The sequence below is a fragment of the Salmo trutta genome, chromosome 26, assembly GCF_901001165.1.
Source record: "Salmo trutta chromosome 26, fSalTru1.1, whole genome shotgun sequence".
Taxonomy (NCBI): domain Eukaryota; kingdom Metazoa; phylum Chordata; class Actinopteri; order Salmoniformes; family Salmonidae; genus Salmo; species Salmo trutta.
In genome coordinates, this window is record NC_042982.1 from 33659182 (window position 1) to 33681399 (window position 22218).

Consider the following 22218-nt stretch of genomic DNA (forward strand, 5'->3'; position numbering starts at 1 on the left):
TATTCAGCATTTCACATTAAGCTCTACACCTGTGGTATTCAGCATTTCACAATAAGCTCTACACCTGTGGTATTCAGCATTTCACAATAAGCTCTACACCTGTGGTATTCAGCATTTCACAATAAGCTCAACACCTGTGGTATTCAGCATTTCACAATAAGCTCTACACCTGTTGTATTCAGCATTTCACAATAAGCTCTACAGCTGTTGTATTCAGCATTTCACAATAAGCTCTACACCTGTTGTATTCAGCATTTCACAATAAGCTCAACACCTGTGGTATTCAGCATTTCACAATAAGCTCTACACCTGTTGTATTCAGCATTTCACAATAAGCTCTACAGCTGTTGTATTCAGCATTTCACAATAAGCTCTACACCTGTTGTATTCAGCATTTCACAATAAGCTCTACACCTGTGGTATTCAGCATTTCACAATAAGCTCAACACCTGTGGTATTCAGCATTTCACAATAAGCTCTACACCTGTTGTATTCAGCATTAAAATTATAGACTGATCATTTCTTTTTCAGTGGGCAAACGTACAAAATCAGCAGGGGATCAAATACTTTTTTCCCTCACTGTATGTACATGACAGGTCATTTTCCATTTCTAGCATGTTGGCTGCAGACTGGACAGGACAGTTGGTATGTGTTCAGATGGTATAGTGGTTGTTATAGAGTAGTCTGGCTCAGGAGCGGTCAGTCGTCAGGAGTAGGAAATGACTTTTTAATACCAGACTAGGCACACTCTCACTGCTGCGGATGTCTAGAAAAAGCCTCTTGGCAGAATTTTCCCCATTATTAATTTGGACAAAATATTTACTGTGCATCACAAAGCAAGCCTTATGTCCTGGTTTAGTTTTTCCAGACCAGGTTCTTTTGTGTTCTGGGACGTTTTTTATTTGACCTTATTCCACTCTGCTGGACTCTGGTCATGCCCCACTCCCCAGACCCATACTGGTGCCTTTGATACTTTGCCACAGGAGTTGTGGTTCCTCAGAGACTGAGTCACATTCAGTTACCACAAATAAGACCCATATCTCCATCCCTCTATGCGTGCATATACACACACACACACACACACACACACACACACACACACACACACACACACACACACACACACACACACACACACACACACACACACACACACACACACACACACACACACACACACACACACACACACACATCGCCCACACACACATGCACACCCTCACACTATCACACTGTTATGCTTTAGTGCCAAGTTATTACACCTTACCTTCTTGGCATCGATGGAGATGTGTTGAGATTCTTCACTCAGACATTACCGTTGAACCACTGACCAAACGCTGTAGCTGAACTTTCCCCTCAACGCCCAGCTGTCCAGAGATTTGTTTCAGAATGTGTTTGGCTGAACATTTAGAATAGCTAGGAGCTGTTAAGGTCATCAGCTCAGCAGACAAATACTGAAACGTAACACGGCTCTAAACAGTTGAGCATATCTGTCTCTGCCATCTCCTAAATAACATTTAAAAAGCATTAGGTGTTTTCTGGTCCTGCCTCCCTGACTCTCTGGCAGCCCTTCAGAGCTTTCTCTTGTTCTTGGCTCTCTGCCTAAGTGCCATACTCTCTGTGGCGGGCTGTGCCAGCTGAGCGTACTGGTCATGCCTGTCCCCCTCCTCCTCCTGTCCCCTCAGACCCCCCTACCTCGTCCCCTCACAGCGTGCCACAGGAACAGGAATACTGCGGTGAGGGAGGAGTGTGCGTGACCTTGGGGAGAGAGAGCACCAATACTGCCCCTCTATCAAGGTGTCATAGATCATCCTGTAGTGAACACTGGCCAGGTCATGTCAGATAGATATAGGATAGCCTGAACCAGCTACTGTACAGCACAGCATTATGTAGTGGTTAAGAACGTTGGGCCAGTAGCCGAAAGGTTGCTGGTTCGAATCCCCCGACTAGGTGAAACATCTTTCGATGTGCTCTTGAGCAAGGCACTTAACCCTAATTGCTCATGTAAGTTGCTCTGGATAAGAGAGTCTGCGAAATGACAAAAAAGAATAAAAATGTTAATTTTTTGTCCATTTGTTAAAACAGTCCTATACATTTTCCTTTTGGGAATATTTGTTCTCTATCTACCAGTACATGAGAGCAGAATTCAGTGGAGAGAGCATTACCGTTTTCATCCCCTGTTGGGAAAGAAATGTTCCAACATATTCCATTACCCCGTGGAACCTCTCCTGCTAATATGGTGGTGCTGCTTTGATGCATCATTAATATCACACTGGCCAAACCTCATTACAAATCGGCAGTGCCACAAAACAAAAACAAGAGGTAATTGCTTTTATTATCTCGTCCTGTGTTTCCTGAATCCCAGCCTTGACTCTGTAGTACTGGGGTTGTGTTCAGTCAGAGAAGAGTTAGGTCTGACTGTAGTAATGGAGTTGTGTTCAGTCAGAGAATAGTTAGGTCTGACTGTAGTAATGGGGTTGTGTTCAGTCAGAGAATAGTTAGGTCTGACGGTAGTACTGGGGTTGTGTTCAGTCAGAGAAGAGTTAGGTCTGACTGTAGTACTGGGGTTGTGTTCAGTCAGAGAATAGTTAGGTCTGACTGTAGTACTGGGGTTGTGTTCAGTCAGAGAATAGTTAGGTCTGACTGTAGTAATGGGGTTGTGTTCAGTCAGAGAAGAGTTAGGTCTGACTGTAGTACTGGGGTTGTGTTCAGTCAGAGAATAGTTAGGTCTGACTGTAGTAATGGGGTTGTGTTCAGTCAGAGAATAGTTAGGTCTGACTGTAGTAATGGGGTTGTGTTTTAATTACAGCTGTTTTAAAAGCACCAGTCTCTGCTGAGTGAATGACATGCATGTCTCCTACACCCTGCATTACTGTTGTCCCTGGATCAGGGCTGTTTCTCATTGTTGTCAGACAGACATAGACGGTTGGAGAGAGTGACAGCTCTTCTGTCTCCCCACCCAGTAGTCTGAACGTCCCTCCCCTCTGCCTGTAATCCACACAGACCCATCATGACAGGCTGCTTCCTCTAACAAGGCTCTCATCAGTTCATCCCTTAAACATGTCCCCCTTGTTTCAGGGAATGGACATGGCTAATAAAGAAGATGAACTGTATTTACCCTCCAGGAATCAGATGAGGTGGCCCTCGTGGCGCTTTGTGAATTTGACAGGTTTTATGAGTGTCTAATGACGTGTACTGGGGCAGCTTGACATGGGGTACAGGCGAGCTACAACTCATCCTGAATTGAGTCACTTGGGCCTCGACTGAAAATTCATTGTTTTCTCATTTTCAACACCATTGTGCGGCTGACACACTTTATCAAGCTCACAATTGAAGATAGCGTTATAGGCCTTCCCCTTTGGGAAACACCTTGCTTGTATGTTCACGGTCTTTCTTCACATTTAGTGATGCACTTGAGAAAATTGCAAAAAGAAGGTAAACCACTTCAAATAATTGAAAGGTTTATTTAATTGAGCTCCTCTTCCCCCTGACTTACCACAAGCCATCCAGCCCTGTCACACCCCTCACCCTCACCTCCATGTTGTCATGCTGCCTGCTATCTTCCATCTGGATCGGCCCTGTGTGGAAAACGCCTGGAGCCAGAGGGGGAAATACTGCTGCCATTGTTTTTTGCTCCAGACTGGGGCCCTAGAGCAGGATGGGCCCCAGCCTCCCAGAGGAACACTGTCCTGGGCTGCTTCACTCCCGACCTGGCCTCCATCGCCAGGGGAGCGCCAGGGATGGCTTTCCCAGCTGACAGAGTGAAGAGCTGGGGCTGGTGCTCCTGGCCTGAGGGCCTCTCTGGGTCCTCTCCTGATGAGTGATGAGGATTATGCCAGCACCCTGGAGCCTCTACTGGCACCCTATGACCCCCCTGCTGAGTACTAGCTGGGGCAGCATGGTTTGAGATCTGTCACCTGGATGTCTCACATCCAGACAGGCATCACATCAACAAGGCTAAGGCCAGAATAATATTGTGATGACCATGGATGTTGTTGTTATGCTTAGTTAACATGAATGAGTGACATACTGTATGTGGCAAATTACAGGAGAAGCCATTTTAAGCCCTGTAAACACACAGTAGACACTCGTCTCTGTCATAGCAACTACCCAACACATCAACCAAAGGCGCTATACTTCTAGACGGTTCATTTGGGGCGATAGTAGTGTTGAGTTTCAGCTGTGTGTCTAAACTCTGAGGTAGGACTTTTCATGTTTGCTTCAATAAAAGTGGATGTAATTTTAATGGTGGCTACATTTTTCGATCGGTAAGTGATACCTTATTTTTTTAAGTGCTGCAGTTGAATCACCACAGTAATGGTACCCCACTCTGTTTGTTAAACTGAAACAATGGGAGCAGGAAGAAAAGAGACCATAGAGAAATCAATCCCACTGTCCTCCTCCTCCACCCAGCCTCCCTATACACACTCACACAGGGAGCCTTAATCCTGGCTCTCAGCGGTGTAATCGATAGCCTTGTGTGACATTAAAAACAGGCCCCTGATTTGATACAACTGGCAGAGTCATTCACACTGTGCATTCCAGGGTGGGATCCTAGCCATGAAACGACATTAAGATTCTCTTTCACTTTCCTGCCTATAATTTCACCTGATCTGCAGGGCACAGGGTACCTGTCCTGTCTTTTCCCCCTTATTACTCCCTCTCTATTAGCCTAGAAATGTATCACATAGTCTTTAATCTAGTGGTATCTGTATCCTCCTTTTCCTGCCTCAGTTGGACCCATGTTCTCTTCATAATTCCTGTTTCTCAGCTCTCCAGAAAGCTCTTCCTATTGGAAGAGAGTATGTGCCACTGTACATGCTGTCATTGGCTGGTGTGGGCACAGTGGGTAGTGGGTAAGGGCATGTCTCCCAGGGCCACAACCCTGCTGTTATCTCAGCCGTAAATCCCCCTGCTGTCCCCTAATCACACATGAATGGGCTGGCTGATAGGGAGAGCCCCGCCGCGCTGTGCCTCGCTCTACCTGTATTATGTCACAGCCGTAGCTCATATCACACTACAGCTCTACAGCCCTCCTCTGCTGGAGGTCTGGAGGGACAGGCTCAGATTCTATAACAACATGGCCAACCCTTCAACTTTAACGACACTGTTTATGAGTTGATAGACCTTGAATGATAGTGTGAATTATGGTGGTCTACCCGTCATTACAGGTTTAAAGGGTAATGACACACACACACCTCGCTGGGTCATTAGGTTCTGAGGTGAGATTAGTTATGACCTGTTAAGGTCATTGCATTATCATATTTAGCTAGAGGCACAAACATGTCTATCATTGTCCCAATCTGGCCCAGAGGACAAACGGTAGTGACAACAGGTCTAAATGTGCCTGTGTTGCTTCACTGTCCCTCTGCCTCCTGTAAGGTCTCTGGGGGAGAGGGCAGGCAGGCAGGCAGGCAGGCAGGCAGGCAGGGAGGGAGGCAAGCAGGCAGGCAGGGAGGCAGGCAGGCAGGCAGGCAGGCAGGCAGGCAAGCAGGCAGGCAGGCAGGCAGGCAGGCAGGCAGGGAGGGAGGGAGGCAAGCAGGCAGGCAGGCAAGCAGGCAGGCAGGCAGGCAGGCAGGCAAGCAGGCAAGCAGGCAGGCAGGCAGGCAGGCAAGCAAGCGGCTGGCTCTCCTCTTCCTCATTCCCTGCCAAGGCAGCAGCAGTGAAAATGACAGGGAGTGAAGTGAAAGGCACATTTCCATTTGAAGTTAGGGAAGTCACTGGAGCTGAGCTTATTATACAGATACTGTAGGATCTTAATTGGATCACTATTTTCTTGCTGAGAATTTCCTGCAGTAACACGGTTAAATTATCAGTATTTCACTTTTCATGTATCCTACTTTTGTCCAGCTAATAGCCTAACCACTGATCAAGCAACATTATGGACTAAGCATTAAAATCTGGTTGCTGAAGGATTATTTTACTACGACAATACTGGTCAAATTAAGATCCTACACCTGTAGCTGCTGGGTGATACTTTTTAATTCTCTCTCTTTTTCTCAATTCAATTCAAAGGGCTGTATTGACATGGGAAACATATGTTTACATTGCCAAAGCAAGTGAAATACATAATAAACAAAAGTGAAATAAACAATAAAAAATGAACAGTAAACATTACATTCACAAAAGTTCCAAAGGAATAGAGATATTTCAAATGTCATATTATGTATATATACAGTGTTGTATCGATGTGCAAATAGTTAAAGTACAAAAGGTTAAAGAAATGAACATAACATGTTTGTTCTTCACTGGTTGACCTTTTCTTGTTGCAACAGGTCACACATCTTGCTGCTGTGATGGCACACTGTGGTATTTCACCCAGTAGATGTGGGAGATTATGAAAATGTGATTTGTTTTCAAATTCTTTTTGGTTCTAAGGGAAATCTGAGGGAAATCTGTGTCTCTAATATGGTCCTACATTTGGCAGGAGGTTAGGAAGTGCAGCATGTCAGATTTTGAGTTGTGGGTACATGGGTTTTTAATTGTAAAACCCATGTACCTATTGATCGGCTTGTTAAAGGACTTTTGTCTTATTCACAGAACTAGTCCCAGTGAATAGTCCCATCATGGACTTGGTTTTGACTGTCTCCATCATGGTTCCTATCAGGATCTCCTATATTTGCATGACAGTAATCAAAGCTGTCTGTGTTTTTTCTTCATCAATCTACACACAATACCCCATAATGACAAAGCAAAAACAGGTTTTTAGACATTTTTGCAAATGTATAAAACATAAAAACGTATATAATACATTTACATAAGTATTTCAGACCCTTTACTCAGTACTTTGTTGAAGCACCTTTGGCAGCGATTACAGCCTTGAGTCTTCTTGGGTATGACGCTACAAGCTTGGCACACCTGTATTTGGGGAGTTTCTCCCATTCTTCTCTGCAGATCCTTTCAAGCTCTGTCAGGTTGGAAGGGGATCGTCGCTGCACAGCTATTTTCAGGTCTCTCCAGAGATGTTTGATTGGGTTCATGTCCAGGCTCTGGCTGGGCCACTCAAGGACATTCAGAGATTTGTCCACAAGCCACTCCTACATTGTCTTGGCTGTGTGCTTAGGGTCGTTGTCCTGTTGGAAGGTGAACCTTCACCCCAGTCTGAGGTCCTGAGTGCTCTGGAGTAGGTTTTCATCAAGGATCTCTCTGTACTTTGCTCCGTTCATCTTTCCCTCGATCCTGACTAGTCTCCCAGTCCCTGCCACTGAAATAAAACCATGCTTCCCCTTAGGGATGGTGCCAGGTTTCTTCCAGACAAGTCGCTTCAGTCTTGGTTTCATCAATATGTCAGATCAGGACAGCCAACTCTATATGATTCAATAATATGCAGCCTTTTACTTGACCATAGGAGTTACTCAGAGACTACTGGTGAGCAGAGAGTGTTTGAGGAAAGGTCTAGTAGACTGGGGCATGTTAGATCAGAAGGGGTTCAGACTGCTCTCTTCTCTGGGTGGATCTGGTAACAGTTACTGCTGGGTTTGTTGGTGTGTTGGTCATTACTAAGGGACTTTTTAAGTTAGAGAGCAGGATCATCACAGAGGATTGTAGCTTTTTTAATTACCTCCATATTGAGCCCCAACCTCCCTCAAGCTCATCTCTAGTGTGTTAAATGTGTGTATGTGTGTGTGTGTGTGTGTGTATGTGTGTGTGTGTGTGTGTGTGTGTGTGTGTGTGTGTGTGTGTGTGTGTGTGTGTGTGTGTGTGTGTGTGTGTGTGTGTGTGTGTGTGTGTGTGTGTGTGTGTGTGTGTGTGTGTGTGTGCGTGCGTATGGTGTGTGTATGTGCTTGTGTGTGATTAGAGTAGAGTGTGTGCCAGAGAAAGAGAGGGTTAAAACAAATAGAAGAATCTAGCCTGAGGCACCAATCGATCAGATGCTAGCAGCAGAATTCCCAGCAGCCCACTGGTGAGGCTGTGGATCATATTAGTTCATCTCACATTCTATGTCAGGAGAGAGGAGAGGAGTGGAGGGGAAGAATTTGAGGAGGGGGTAAGATGAAGGGAGAGGAGAGTAGAGGAGAAGAGGGTGGAAGAGAGAGGAGGAGAGAGACGGGCGGAGGTATCCTAAACAAAGAGTTGAATTGGCTGTTACAGTATATCAGTGGACTGCACACTCTGCTTCTCTCCTGTTTCTATCTCTTTGGCCTGTGTGTGTGTGTGTGTTACAGTGGAGGAGGGAGGTTAGCTCCCTGTCAGTCTGTTGAAAGCACACACCTGTAGAGAGGGCGTGGGAGTGATTCTCCCATGACTAAGTAATCCCTCACCCTCCATGGGCCCTTTCTCTTCCTGGTAAGGGGTAATGGAGCTGAAGTAACCAGGGTCAGAGACACTGTCTGTGACACACAGAGGATCACTGGCTTTGGGAAGTAAAGTCACACACACACACACACACACACACACACACACACACACACACACACACACACACACACACACACACACACACACACACACTGTGTTCACCCCTGGGGAGGGATTAGTGACGCCACCTCCCCCTCACCAAGGTGTCTGTCAAACATCTTTCCAACACTAATACTGTGTAACTGATATGTGAACAAACGTACATGCACGTTCACACAGATGCTAATGGCCTCACTCACACCTCACTTGAATGCCTTTAGTCCAAGCATGAGTATACTTATGTTATCTTGCATTCAAATTCCCGAAAACAACTTGTTAGTAAAAACATCAGATAAATTCTAAGCCTTAATGAAGAAGATTGAAAGTGAACTGCAGCCGTAAACAGCCAGGAAGCCAGGAGAGAAAACACTGACTACTACACAGCTCTGTCCCACAGTTTGGCCAATCTAAATGGTTAATAGAGCACCCTCAAACCCCTGGCTTCAGACGGATCTAAATTAAACAGGAAATAAATCAATGGGGGAGGGGAGAGCAGGCAGATAGACTGCAGAGCTCTTCAAAGGCCTGTTTAATAAAACATACTGGCATGCCTGTGTTCTCTGGTGAAGGGCTGTGGTGGGTGTTGGGCGGCGGCAGAGTCTTGGATGTATAGCCTAGCGAGGGGTGTTAGCGTACCACTTACCCCTGATTATGTGCTGTCTGACCAAAGGGCTGGGCCACGCTAGCCTGGTTAGCCACACTGTCCTGGTTAGCATGCAGGCTGCAGCATCAAAGGGCTGCGATGGGAGCAGCTTACTAATGGTGGTTAATTAGGAGTGGCTCAGACAGAAAGATGCAACGGGCTTAAACATCTGAGACGGACGCTTACATGTTTTTCTGTGGGCTTTATAAAATGTGAGATGGAGGAATAGATGAGCTTTTTTGCTCTGGGTGTTTCTCTCTCTCTTCTCTCTGTATCTCTCTGTAACACCCACACCCAGACATGCAGTAAAAACTCCCTGAGCATCTCTTCAGAAATGAAACTCCCTAATAATTACAGTAATACCCACTCATCAGTAAGAAACCAGTGTAGGAATTAGAGAACAACCGATAATTGGCCGAGCCGATATATCGGGCCGATATTGGTCTTTTCAAGTCTATCAGCTATCGACTCTTCAGCTTTGCCGATAGATCCTCTACATTGCAAAACTGCAGCAGTAGCAAGCTAGTTCATTCTCAAACAGAAAGGTGCAGGTATTGAGGAATTTATGAATTGACACAGTGTCCAAAATCAAACTCCTGTTGCAAATATTAGTTTATTGAATTCACTAATAATACGGCTCATGTTGACCTGCCCGGACATGCATGCAATAAATAAGATAGCTAGTTAGCAGATAGCTATGTGACCTGTTAGCAAAGATTATGATAACTAACCTTTTAATCTGTGGGGGTTTGTTATTACGCCGATAAATGACATTATCCATCCGGTAATTTGTGTGACCAGACTTTTTCAAATAGTACTTAAGTACCCTGCCCTATATCATGTCCTTTCATACAAGTGTGACATGCTGAAGTGATGCTTCTATGCAAATGTTGTTGATCGGTAGGCTAATATAAGTCCCAAATGGAAGTCGAACATGTTGTTTGTCATCTGTAGCACCGTAGACTCCACTGATCAGCCAAAAAAAGCTCAATAACTCAATGCATGCACACACTCCTACTGAATATGCATTAACTTGTATTGTGAATAGGGCTATGCCATCTTCATTTGTCCAGTTCAGGAAGAGATATACCATTCAAACAACATTATTACCATTATGTTGGTGTATAGTTAGATTACGGAAAAAAAGTCAAATTTATTGTTTGATTTTAAAATGTATGCATTAATGCATAAACGGCTGTCTCTGGGAAATTCTGTCATCGGAATTTTCAAATGTAATGTTATTGAATATCGGCATAAAGTATCGGCCATTGGCCTCCTTGACTCCCAAAAATTGGCATAGGCATCGACCCTAACAAATCCATATTGGCCGTTCTCTAGTAGGAATTACTTTCACAACACACTGTTATAAGGATATTGCTTCACCATACAGACTTCACTACCACCATTTCCTCCTCCACTGTGGACAACCAATATTCCACACAAACATGAACAGTAAAGACAGTTCAAGCAACATAGCACCATAATAAAGTCTGCAGTAAGGGAGTGATAATGAGTGAATGGGGTATAGTGAGTGTACTCTGTATTTTGGGGTAGTGGGTTAATGATGTTCTGTTGGCTCCTCTCCCTGTTTGAGTAGTAGTGATTCATATTGACCCGGCGTCGCCTGCCTCCAATTCTGCTGACTGCCCTCTAATCATGGCCCACCGCAGGAAGATGCTCTTTCAGCACCATGTTTTAAGGGGGAATGGGGGGATGAATGGGGGATGGGTCTAGAAGAGAGGGCACAAATGAGGCAGTGTGGCAAGTCCACGGGATGCTGGGTAATTAATTGTGGCCCTGTACCGCCAATTAGTCCCAGCTCCCTTTAATTGGTGCTGAATGGGTTACAAAGGCCTATGTGGGGAGATACGGGGTGCAGGCTTAGAGACACACACACAGATGTGCCATCTTCTATCCCTCAGGCATTAACGACACCATGCTCATTTGCATTTAAAGCAGGTCTGATAGCCACAGCTCACTGGTCTCAGAGCAGCAGTAAAGACCTGCCATGTCATTAGCGTTTACAGCCACTGGCTGCCATGTTGCTGCCTTTGTGTTGCCTCATGTATTAGCTTCTAGTGGGTTCTACTGGGTTTCTACTGATGTGGTCCTGTGTGGCTCAGTCTGTAGAGCATGGTGTGTGCAACACCTTGGATTGTGGGTTCCGTTCCCACTGCTGCCATCCATTCACTTTGATAAAAGCATCTGCTAAATGGATGTTGATTGACACAAAGCTGTAAGGTGTGTCTGTTCTTGCTCTTCTTATCTCTCCCCCTCTCATTTCTGCCTCATGTCTTTGATGTGGGAAATGACAGGGGTATATAGCTGGAGCATTGCGTTGCTCAGCAGGAGACATTACTGTATGTAATGAAAGGCTTTATAGGAGACGTTACTGTATGTAATGAAAGGCTTTATAGGAGACGTTACTGTATGTAATGAAAGGCTTTATAGGAGACGTTACTGTATGTAATGAAAGGCTTTATAGGAGACGTTACTGTATATAATGAAAGGCTTTATAGGAGACGTTACTGTATGTAATGAAAGGCTTTATAGGAGACGTTACTGTATGTAATGAAAGGCTTTAAAGGAGACGTTACTGTATGTAATGAAAGGCTTTAAAGGAGACGTTACTGTATGTAATGAAAGGTTTTAAAGGAGACGTTACTGTATGTAATGAAAGGCTTTAAAGGAGACGTTACTGTATGTAATGAAAGGTTTTAAAGGAGACGTTACTGTATGTAATGAAAGGCTTTAAAGGAGACGTTACTGTATGTAATGAAATGCTTTAAAGGAGACGTTACTGTATGTAATGAAAGGCTTTAAAGGAGACGTTACTGTATGTAATGAAAGGCTTTAAAGGAGACGTTACTGTATGTAATGAAAGGTTTTAAAGGAGACGTTACTGTATGTAATGAAATGCTTTAAAGGAGACGTTACTGTATGTAATGAAAGGCTTTAAAGGAGACGTTACTGTATGTAATGAAAGGCTTTAAAGGAGACGTTGCTGTAGCATTGCTCAGCTCTAAAGGACAAGTTACTGTAGCATTGCTCAGCTCTAAAGGACAAGTTACTGTAGCATTGCTCAGTTCTAAAGGACAAGTTACTGTAGCATTGCTCAGCTCTAAAGGACAAGTTACTGTAGCATTGCTCAGTTCTAAAGGACAAGTTACTGTAGCATTGCTCAACTCTAAAGGACAAGTTACTGTAGCATTGCTCAGCTCTTAAGGACAAGTTACTGTAGCATTGCTCAGCTCTAAAGGACAAGTTACTGTAGCATTGCTCAGTTCTAAAGGACAAGTTACTGTAGCATTGCTCAGCTCTTAAGGACAAGTTACTGTAGCATTGCTCAGTTCTAAAGGACAAGTTACTGTAGCATTGCTCAGCTCTAAAGGACAAGTTACTGTAGCATTGCTCAGCTCTAAAGGACAAGTTACTGTAGCATTGCTCAGTTCGAAGGGACAAGTTACTGTAGCATTGCTCAGCTCTTAAGGACAAGTTACTGTAGCATTGCTCAGCTCTTAAGGACAAGTTACTGTAGCATTGCTCAGCTCTAAAGGACAAGTTACTGTAGCATTGCCCTGCTCTAAAGGACAAGTTACTGTAGCATTGCTCAGCTCTAAAGGACAAGTTACTGTAGCATTGCTCAGCTCTCAAGGACAAGTTACTGTAGCATTGCTCAGCTCTAAAGGACAAGTTACTGTAGCATTGCTCAACTCTAAAGGACAAGTTACTGTAGCATTGCTCAGCTCTAAAGGACAAGTTACTGTAGCATTGCTCAGTTCTAAAGGACAAGTTACTGTAGCATTGCTCAGCTCTAAAGGACAAGTTACTGTAGCATTGCTCAGTTCTAAAGGACAAGTTACTGTAGCATTGCTCAACTCTAAAGGACAAGTTACTGTAGCATTGCTCAGCTCTTAAGGACAAGTTACTGTAGCATTGCTCAGCTCTAAAGGACAAGTTACTGTAGCATTGCTCAGTTCTAAAGGACAAGTTACTGTAGCATTGCTCAGCTCTTAAGGACAAGTTACTGTAGCATTGCTCAGTTCTAAAGGACAAGTTACTGTAGCATTGCTCAGCTCTAAAGGACAAGTTACTGTAGCATTGCTCAGCTCTAAAGGACAAGTTACTGTAGCATTGCTCAGTTCGAAGGGACAAGTTACTGTAGCATTGCTCAGCTCTTAAGGACAAGTTACTGTAGCATTGCTCAGCTCTTAAGGACAAGTTACTGTAGCATTGCTCAGCTCTAAAGGACAAGTTACTGTAGCATTGCTCAGCTCTAAAGGACAAGTTACTGTAGCATTGCTCAGCTCTCAAGGACAAGTTACTGTAGCATTGCTCAGCTCTAAAGGACAAGTTACTGTAGCATTGCTCAGTTCTAAAGGACAAGTTACTGTAGCATTGCTCAGCTCTTAAGGACAAGTTACTGTAGCATTGCTCAGCTCTTAAGGACAAGTTACTGTAGCATTGCTCAGCTCTTAAGTTACAGTATTATGTAATGACAGTGTGACATCACTCTGAGACTGGTTGTTGAACTGCTCTCTGCTGCTCTGCGTGTCATCAGCACCTGCCTAGGATTACTTACTTACATAACCTGCTACCGTTTCTCTCTGTTCCTATGCATCACAATTCATTTATTGTCATGTCATCTTCAGAGTTACACATACAGATGATGTAATAGTGGTGGAAAAAAGTTCTCAATTGTCATACTTGAGTAAAAGTAAATCAAATTTGATTTGATTTGTCACGTGTGCCGACTACAAAAGGTGTAGACCTTACTGTGAAATGCTGAATACAACAGGTGTAGAGATTATTGTGAAATGCTGAATACAACAGGTGTAGAGATTACTGTGAAATGCTGAATACAACAGGTGTAGAGCTTATTGTGAAATGCTGAATACAACAGGTGTGGAGATTACTGTGAAATGCTGAATACAACAGGTGTAGAGCTTACTGTGAAATGCTGAATACAACAGGTGTAGAGCTTATTGTGAAATGCTGAATACAACAGGTGTAGAGCTTATTGTGAAATGCTGAATACCACAGGTGTTGAGCTTATTGTGAAATGCTGAATACCACAGGTGTAGAGCTTATTGTGAAATGCTGAATACAACAGGTGTAGAGCTTATTGTGAAATGCTGAATACAACAGCTGTAGATCTTATTGTGAAATGCTTACTTACAAGCCCTTAACCAACATTGCAGTTTTAAGAAAAATAATAGTTAACAACATATTTACTAAATAAACCAAAGTTTTTAAAAAAGTACAGTGAGGGAAAAAAGTATTTGATCCCCTGCTGATTTTGTACATTTGCCCACTGACAAAGAAATGATCAGTCTCTAATTTTAATGGTAGGTTTATTTGAACAGTGAGAGACAGAATAACAACAAACAAATCCAGAAAAACGCATGTCAAAAATGTTATAAATTGATTTGCATTTTAATGAGGGAAATAAGTATTTGTCCCCCTCTCAATCAGAAATATTTCTGGCTCCCATACCCTCTTAAAGGGAGTGTTCCTAATCTCAGCTTGTTACCTGTGTAAAAGACACCTGTCCACAGAAGCAATCAATCAATCAGATTCCAAACTCTCCACCATGGCCAAGACCAAAGAGCTCTCCATGGATGTTAGGGACAAGATTGTAGACCTACACAAGGCTGGAATTTTTTACAAGACCATCGCCAAGCAGCGGGTATTCCAGCATGACAATGACCCAAAATACATGGCCAAGGCAACAAAGGAGTGGCTCAAGAAGAAGCACATTAAGGTCCTGGAGTGGCCTAGCCAGTCTAGCCATTTTCCCATAGAAAATCTGTGGCGGGAGCTGAACGTTCGAGTTGCCAAACGTCAGCCTCGAAACCTTAATGACTTGGAGAAGATCTGCAAAGAGGAGTGGGACAAAATCCCTCCTGAGATGTGTGCAAACCTGGTGGCCAACTACAAGAAACGTCTGACCTCTGTGATTGCCAACAAGGGTTTTGCCACCAAGTACTAAGTCATGTTTTGCAGAGGGGTCAAATACTTATTTCCCTCATTAAAATACAAATCAATTTGTAACATTTTTGACATGCGTTTTTCTGGATTTTCTTGTTGTTATTCTGTCTCTCACTGTTCAAATAAACATACCATTAAAATTATAGACTGATCATTTCTTTGTCAGTGGGCAAACGTACAAAATCAGCAGGGATCAAATATGTTTTTTCCCTCACTGTAACACAATAAAATAACACTAACTTAGGCTATATACAGGTGGTACTCGTACAGAGTCAATGTGCGGGGCTACAGGTTAGTTGATGTAATTGATGTAATATGTACATGTAGGTAGAGGTAAAGAGACTATGTATAGATAATAAACAGAGAGTAGAAGCAGTGTAAAAAATGGGGGTCAATGCAAATTATCCAGGTAGCCCTTTGATGAACTGTTCAGGAGTCTTATGGCTTGGGGGTAAAAACTGTTAAGGAACCTTTTGGTCCTAGACTTGGCGCTCCGGTACTGCTTGCCGTGCAGCAGCAGAGCGAGAAGTCTATGACTAGGGTGGCTGGAGTCTTTGACACATTTTAGGGCCTTCCTCTGACACCGCCTGGTATAGAGGACCTGGATGGCAGGAAGCTTGGCCCCAGTGAGGTAGTGGGCTGTACACACTACCCTCTGTAGTGCCTTGCAGTCGGATACTGAGCAGTTGCCATACCAGGCAGTGATGCAGCCAGTCAGTCAGTCAAAGATCAGTCAATCAGTCAAAGATTCCTTAATAGAAAATGACTCAAGTAAAAGTGAAAGTAACTTCCACTACTTTAGTAAAGGTATTTGGTTTTAAATATACTTAAGTATCAAAAGCAAATTAAATTGCTAAAATATACTTAAGTATCAAAATTAAAAGTATAAGTGATTTCAAATTCCTTATATTAAGCAAACCAGGCAGCACCATTTTCCTGTTTTTCTTATTTTACTGATAGCCAGAGGCATACTCCAACTCTAAGACATCATTTACAATGATGCATGTGTGTTTAGTGAGTCTGCCAGATCAGAGGCAGTAGGGATGAATGGGGATGTTCTCTTGATAAGTGTGTGAATTAGACCATTTCCCTGTCATCATTTTCTTGAAATAAATATAAAAGTTGTCAAAAATATAAATAGCATAGAAAAGTACAGAAACTACTTAAGTAGTACATTCAAGTATTTTTATTGAAGTACTTTACAGCACTAGTTAAGGATAGGGTAAAGAGTCCTAGCTGGCCTGTTGACCCCTAAAATATAGTGTTCTCAACTCTCTTTCCTCTTCTCTTCCCAGGATCCCGTCTGCGCCAGGAGGACTCCCCACCCCGGATCGTAGAGCACCCCTCTGACCTGATCGTGTCCAAGGGGGAGCCCGCCACCCTCAACTGCAAGGCGGAGGGGAGGCCCAGCCCTACTGTGGAGTGGTACAAGGACGGGGAGCGGGTAGAAACGGACCGGGACAACCCTCGATCTCAACGCATGCTGCTGCCCAGCGGCTCCCTCTTCTTCCTACGTATCGTCCACGGACGACGCTCCAAACCGGATGAGGGCTCCTACGTCTGTGTTGCCCGCAACTACCTGGGAGAAGCTGTCAGCCACAACGCCTCGCTGGAAGTAGCATGTAAGTGCAGCTCATGTTGGGGCTTTTCTTATTTCCTCTGGGGGCCTCTGGGGCCTCTGGGCCTCTGGGCCTCTGGGGGCCTCTGGGCCTCTGGGCCTCTGGGCCTCTGGGTTCGGTGTGAACGGAAGAGAAGGGGGTTTAGACTGGAGCTGGGGCTGAATAGAAGACTCCAGTTTCCTACTTTATTTCCCCCTCAATGTGCTCATTGAGTTGGATAATCTCACAGGAGATGGTTCAGGATGTGTTTGGCCCATTTGCCCCAGTAGGCCTGGGGAGGCCTGGGGGAAGATTGGCCTGAGCATCCCAGGGGGGGGGGGGGGGGGGGGGGGGTGCTCCTGTATAGGGCCCTTGGTAGGGGGTAAGGAGCTACAATAGGAACAAAGTGCTTTCTGTTGTCCTTCTAGCTCTGGTGTTTGTCAGGGAGATGGATCAGAGTTTTTATACACAAATCAGTTCAGTCATTGTATCTGTGTTTGGTTACCTTTTAGTAGAGAGAGTTACCTCAGTTGTTTCCTTGGTTGTAGACTAGACTAGTGGAGCTTCTCTTTATTGCCTGCTAGACGGTCTTAATGATGGCCCTGCTTTGATGTGGAGGGGGCATTCCATCATTGTGAGGGTCAGTGATTACGCTGAAAGGTTTGGGACTAAAAGCTTTCAAGCAAATAGACAGTGAATAATATACAGTACATAGAAAGAGGACGGACACCGCTGCTTGTTCATTTAACTCTTACCGTAATGATCGGTGCTCTGTGTTGACAAATTTGTCCTCAAGGCTGGTTGGTTTCTGAGGTCAGATCTTAGACATGTTATCTGTGCTGTCTGGAGAGGGAACATTGAGAAGAGGATCTCAGATATCAACCGCTTCTCAAGCATGCCCAGGAGCTGTCACCAAGGCCCTCATTGTAATCGAATCAAAAGCGAGGGGTTCGGGGGATGGGCGGTGGTCTTTTTTAGGCTGCTGGTGACTGGCTGGGGCTGGAGGGGACGATCTGATGGTGTGTAGGGGAGTGGGGATGAGCAGGCAAGATACATTCTGTATGTCAGCTGTGGAGTTACTATACTTTCTTAGTATTTGGTTGTGGATGATGTGTATATTTATAACTCTTGATGTACCATCAGGTGTGTACTACAACAGAGCAGTAATTCAAGATAATTGAAATAGCCATAATTAAAAAGATGAATAAAAAATGATTTAATTGTTGCTTTCAAGGCCTCTGCCTTTGAAATGAGAGAGCCTGGTACCATGGGAGGACCATGGGGATATAGTAACAGTGGGTTGGTCACAGCAGAGCGCAGCTGAAACCATACTCTGTGTGTTAGTGGTGGTGGGGACGGTGTCATGTCCTCATCTCCTCTTAGATCTGACCCAGAGTCAGGCTCTGCTGCCCCAAACTGATGACTGTTCCTCCGCTGCCTATTATTCACTCAGCCACTCACCCTGCATGGTTAGAGGCCTGCCTTCAGAAAGACTGAAGGCCTCCCAATGAATACATCAAATAGAAATGTCAAGGAAAATAAACAGAGAGTCAAACAGGGCCCCAGTTTCCATAAATTGGAATGCTAAAAATATTCTCCCCAAAAGCGGACGATATAGGGTATTTATTTCAGAGGTGGGTTCTTCAAGTAGAAGAACAAGAGGCTTGGCTGGAGCAGGACGGTAGCAGGACTGGAGCGGTGCAGGCCGGAGTAGAGACAGTGGCTGGCCTGGCCCTGCCCACAGCACTGGGCTGCTTATTCTGGACCAGGTTCAAAAGGACCCATAATGACAAGGTTCTGAGCTGCAACCCTCTCTCACTGTCTCACTCTGTCTCTCTCTGTTTCTCTGACCCCCATTCTCTACCGCTCACATTCTCTACCGCTCACATTCTCTACCGCTCACATTCTCTACCGCTCACATTCTCTACCGCTCACATTCTCTACCGCTCACACTCCCCCACATATCATGTTGTTGTCGGAGCAACCAGGATAGAAGCCTGCAGGAGAGAGGAGAGAGCAGAGAAAACTAAGCACTGAGCTTTTACAAGACCTCGTTTAAACTTCAGGACAGGGGCAGAGTACCCTACGTGCCATGGACTGAGTATACAGGCCTTTAAAAAACTTTATTTGGACTTTGCATTCTTGTGTTTGCTGAAAAATGTTAGCCAAATCTCAAATTTATCCTAGTTTATCCATTTGACATTTTAGCGTTTTATTCCAAGGATTTATTGGCTAATTCCATGGTGAGTTCATGAAACTCCAGAGAAGGAAGTTAACGCATTAACAGTGTTTACTCTACCAAAGCTCTCAGAGCCCTGCAAGAATTTAAAATAAAAAAAAAAACACAATTTCTGTACACTGTTATTCTGACGACCTGGCTTTTACAGTTCTCCTACACTCGAGCGACTGTAAACATAATCCAAGTTTCAACAAGTCATGTTTTGCCAGGCTGGGGCGAGCTAACCCAGTTTGTTTGGTTTATCATTAATGACACACAGTACAGAGCCACAATCTCTCCATCCGAACCTCTTAATATAGACAAGGTTAATGCATTCACCATGAATCATGGTAGTCGTGTTTATTCTATACTATATTACTGTACTGTACTTAAACAATAAGGCACGAGGGTGTGGTATATGGCTAATATACCAGGGCTAAGGGCTGTTCTTATGGATTGTTTTATTCTTTTTTTATATAACCTGTATTAAGGGATACAGCACTTAGCCGTGGTATATTGGCCATATACCACAAACCCCAGAGGTGCCTTATTGCTATTATAAACTGGTTACCAACGTAATTAGAACAGTAAAAATAAATATTTTGTCATACCCATGGTATACGGTATGATATACCACGGCTTTCAGCCAATCAGCATTCAGGGCTTGAACCACCCAGTTTATAATATACTGTAATTGCCTAGTTAAATAAGGTTAAATAAAAATAAATAAACAAGTATATAATATACTATACTATACTATACTATACTATACTATGTAATACTATACTATAGTGTACTATACTATACCGTACTATACTATAATATACCACACTGTACTATACTATAATATACTGTACTATACCATACTGTACTATACCATACTATTCTATACTATAGTGTATTATACTATAGTGTACTGTAATGTACTATACTATAATTTACTATACTATGCTATAGTATACTATGCTGTACTATACTATAATATACTATACTATAGTGTACTCTACTATAGTGTACTATACTATATGTGATATACTATACTATTTGTGCTATACTGTATTGTACTATACTGTATTGTACTATACTACAGCGTACTATAATATACTATACTATACAATACTATAGTGTACTATACTATTATGTACTATGATATACTGTACTAAACTATACTGTATTATAATATGCCTTGCTATACTATACTATGCTGTACTATTCTATAATGTACTATTCTATAATGCACTATACTATAGTGTACTGTACTATACTATACTGTACTATTCTATAATGTACTATTCTATAATGCACTATACTATAGTGTACTATACTATATTGTACTATACTATACTGTACTATACTACCGTGTACTATACTGTACTATCTATACTCACACAGGCTCAAGGTGGGATTCATTCTCTCTCTATTGATGTTTGCTTTGTATTTGTAATGGAGACGCCAAGTAATGAGACAGCTTTGTTCATGTTTAATAGCATGGAGAGCAAAGAGAGATAGAGATGTACTGTTTAACTACTGAGAGGACTGACTGACTGACTGACTGACTGGCTGACTGAACCTGCTCTCTAGCAGGCTAGAGTCCTCTGACTGCACTGCAGGCCACATTAAGTAATGTACAGTATCCAGCTGCCTTTCAAAGAATTACAAAAATTTCCCCACCCCAGTTTTTTATGCTTTTTTTTACTCAAAACATAGAACTCTGGGATTTTTTTAACTGCAGCTGTTAAAACAAGGATCAAAGCCAGAAACAGTTTTAGACTTAACGAAATAGAAAACAAAGGTATTCTAAAGACAGTCTTCCAAAGGGCTGACCATTATCCTCATCTCTCACTTTTTACTGTGTGTTAATGTGTCAACACTGTGTAGGTGCCAATGAAAAGGATATCTCCTTCTCCCTCTCTCTCTCTCTTTCTCTCTTTCTCTCTCTCTCTCTCTCTCTCTCTCTCTCTCTCTCTCTCTTCCTCTCTCTTTCTCTCTCTCTTCCTCTCTCTCTCTCTCTCTCTCTCTCTCTTCCTCTCATCCTCTCTTCCTCTCTCTCTCTCTCTCTCTCTCTCTTCCACTCACACACTAACACACACATGCAGTGCTGTGTACAGTTGACTATCAACCTTGGCTGTATCAAGTAGTTTCCTCTTACCCATTGTACAGTACAGACTACAGAGTGCTGAGAGGCACTAAGAATAGCTTCCTGTTTGCCTGGAGGGTCGGTGGGTGAGATAGTGAAGTGAGGTAATGGACGGCACGCTGCTCCACTTGACAGAGATATAACCCTGGGGTCTGCTGTTTGTCTAGTGGCCTAGCTGGCTGGCTGGCTGCACAGAGCTACTGACCACACAAGCACAGCACAGCACAGGGCTCACTGCTGGACTCATGAACACATGGATCGACATGGCTCTCTGGAGTTCTGAGTCACTCCATTGAGAAAGAGAACAAGAGATATACAGTTGAAGTCGGAAGTTTACATACACTTAGGTTGGAGTCATTAAAACTCATTTTTCAACCACTCCACAAATTTCTTGTTAACAAACTATAGTTTTGGCAAATCGGTTAGGACATCTACTTTGTGCATGACAAAAGTCATTTTTCCAACAATTGTTTACAGACAGATTATTTCACTTATAATTCACTGTATCACAATTCCAGTGGGTCAGAAGTTTACATACACTAAGTTGACTGTGCCTTTAAACAGCTTGGAAAATTCCAGAAAATTATGTCATGGCTTTAGAAGTTTCCGATAGGCTAATTGACATCATTTGAGTCAATTGGAGGTGTACCTGTGGATGTATTTCAAGGCCTACCTTCAAACTCAGTGCCTCTTTGCTTGACATCATGGAAAAATCTAAAGAAACAGCCAAGATCTCAATACGCAAGTATAAACAAAAATAGAACCGTTTGGCCATAATGACCATTGTTATGTTTGGAGGAAAAAGGGGGAGGCTTGCAAGCCGAAGAACACCATCCCAACCGTGAAGCACGGGGGTGGCAGCATCATGCTGTGGGGGTGCTTTGCTGCAGGAGGGACTGGTGCACTTCACAAAATAGATGGCAGGAGGGAGGGAAATTATGTGGATATATTGAAGCAACATCTCAAGACATCAGTCAGGAAGTTAAAGCTTGATCGCAAATGGGTCTTCCAAAAGGACAATGACCCCAAGCACACTTCCAAAGTTGTGGCAAAATGGCTTAAGGACAACAAAGTCAAGGTATTCGAGTGGCCATCACAAAGCCCTGACCTCAAGCCTATAGAAAATGTGCAGAACTGAAAAAGCATGTGCAAGCAAGGAGGCCTACAAACCTGACTCAGTTACACCAGCTCTGTCAGGAGGAATGGGCCAAAATTCTCCCAACTTATTGTGGGA

At 43.5% G+C, this 22218-nt stretch overlaps 1 protein-coding gene across 2 annotated transcripts in view; it reads left to right on the plus strand.

Moving 5' to 3' along the window:
* Positions 1-22218, plus strand: part of robo1 (roundabout, axon guidance receptor, homolog 1 (Drosophila)) — a 314601-nt gene that overhangs the window by 15919 nt on the left and 276464 nt on the right. For both annotated transcript variants that reach the window (XM_029715767.1, XM_029715768.1), the window contains exon 2: positions 16327-16653. In XM_029715767.1, the coding sequence (XP_029571627.1) occupies positions 16327-16653 (327 nt within the window). The remainder of the gene's footprint in view (positions 1-16326; positions 16654-22218) is intronic.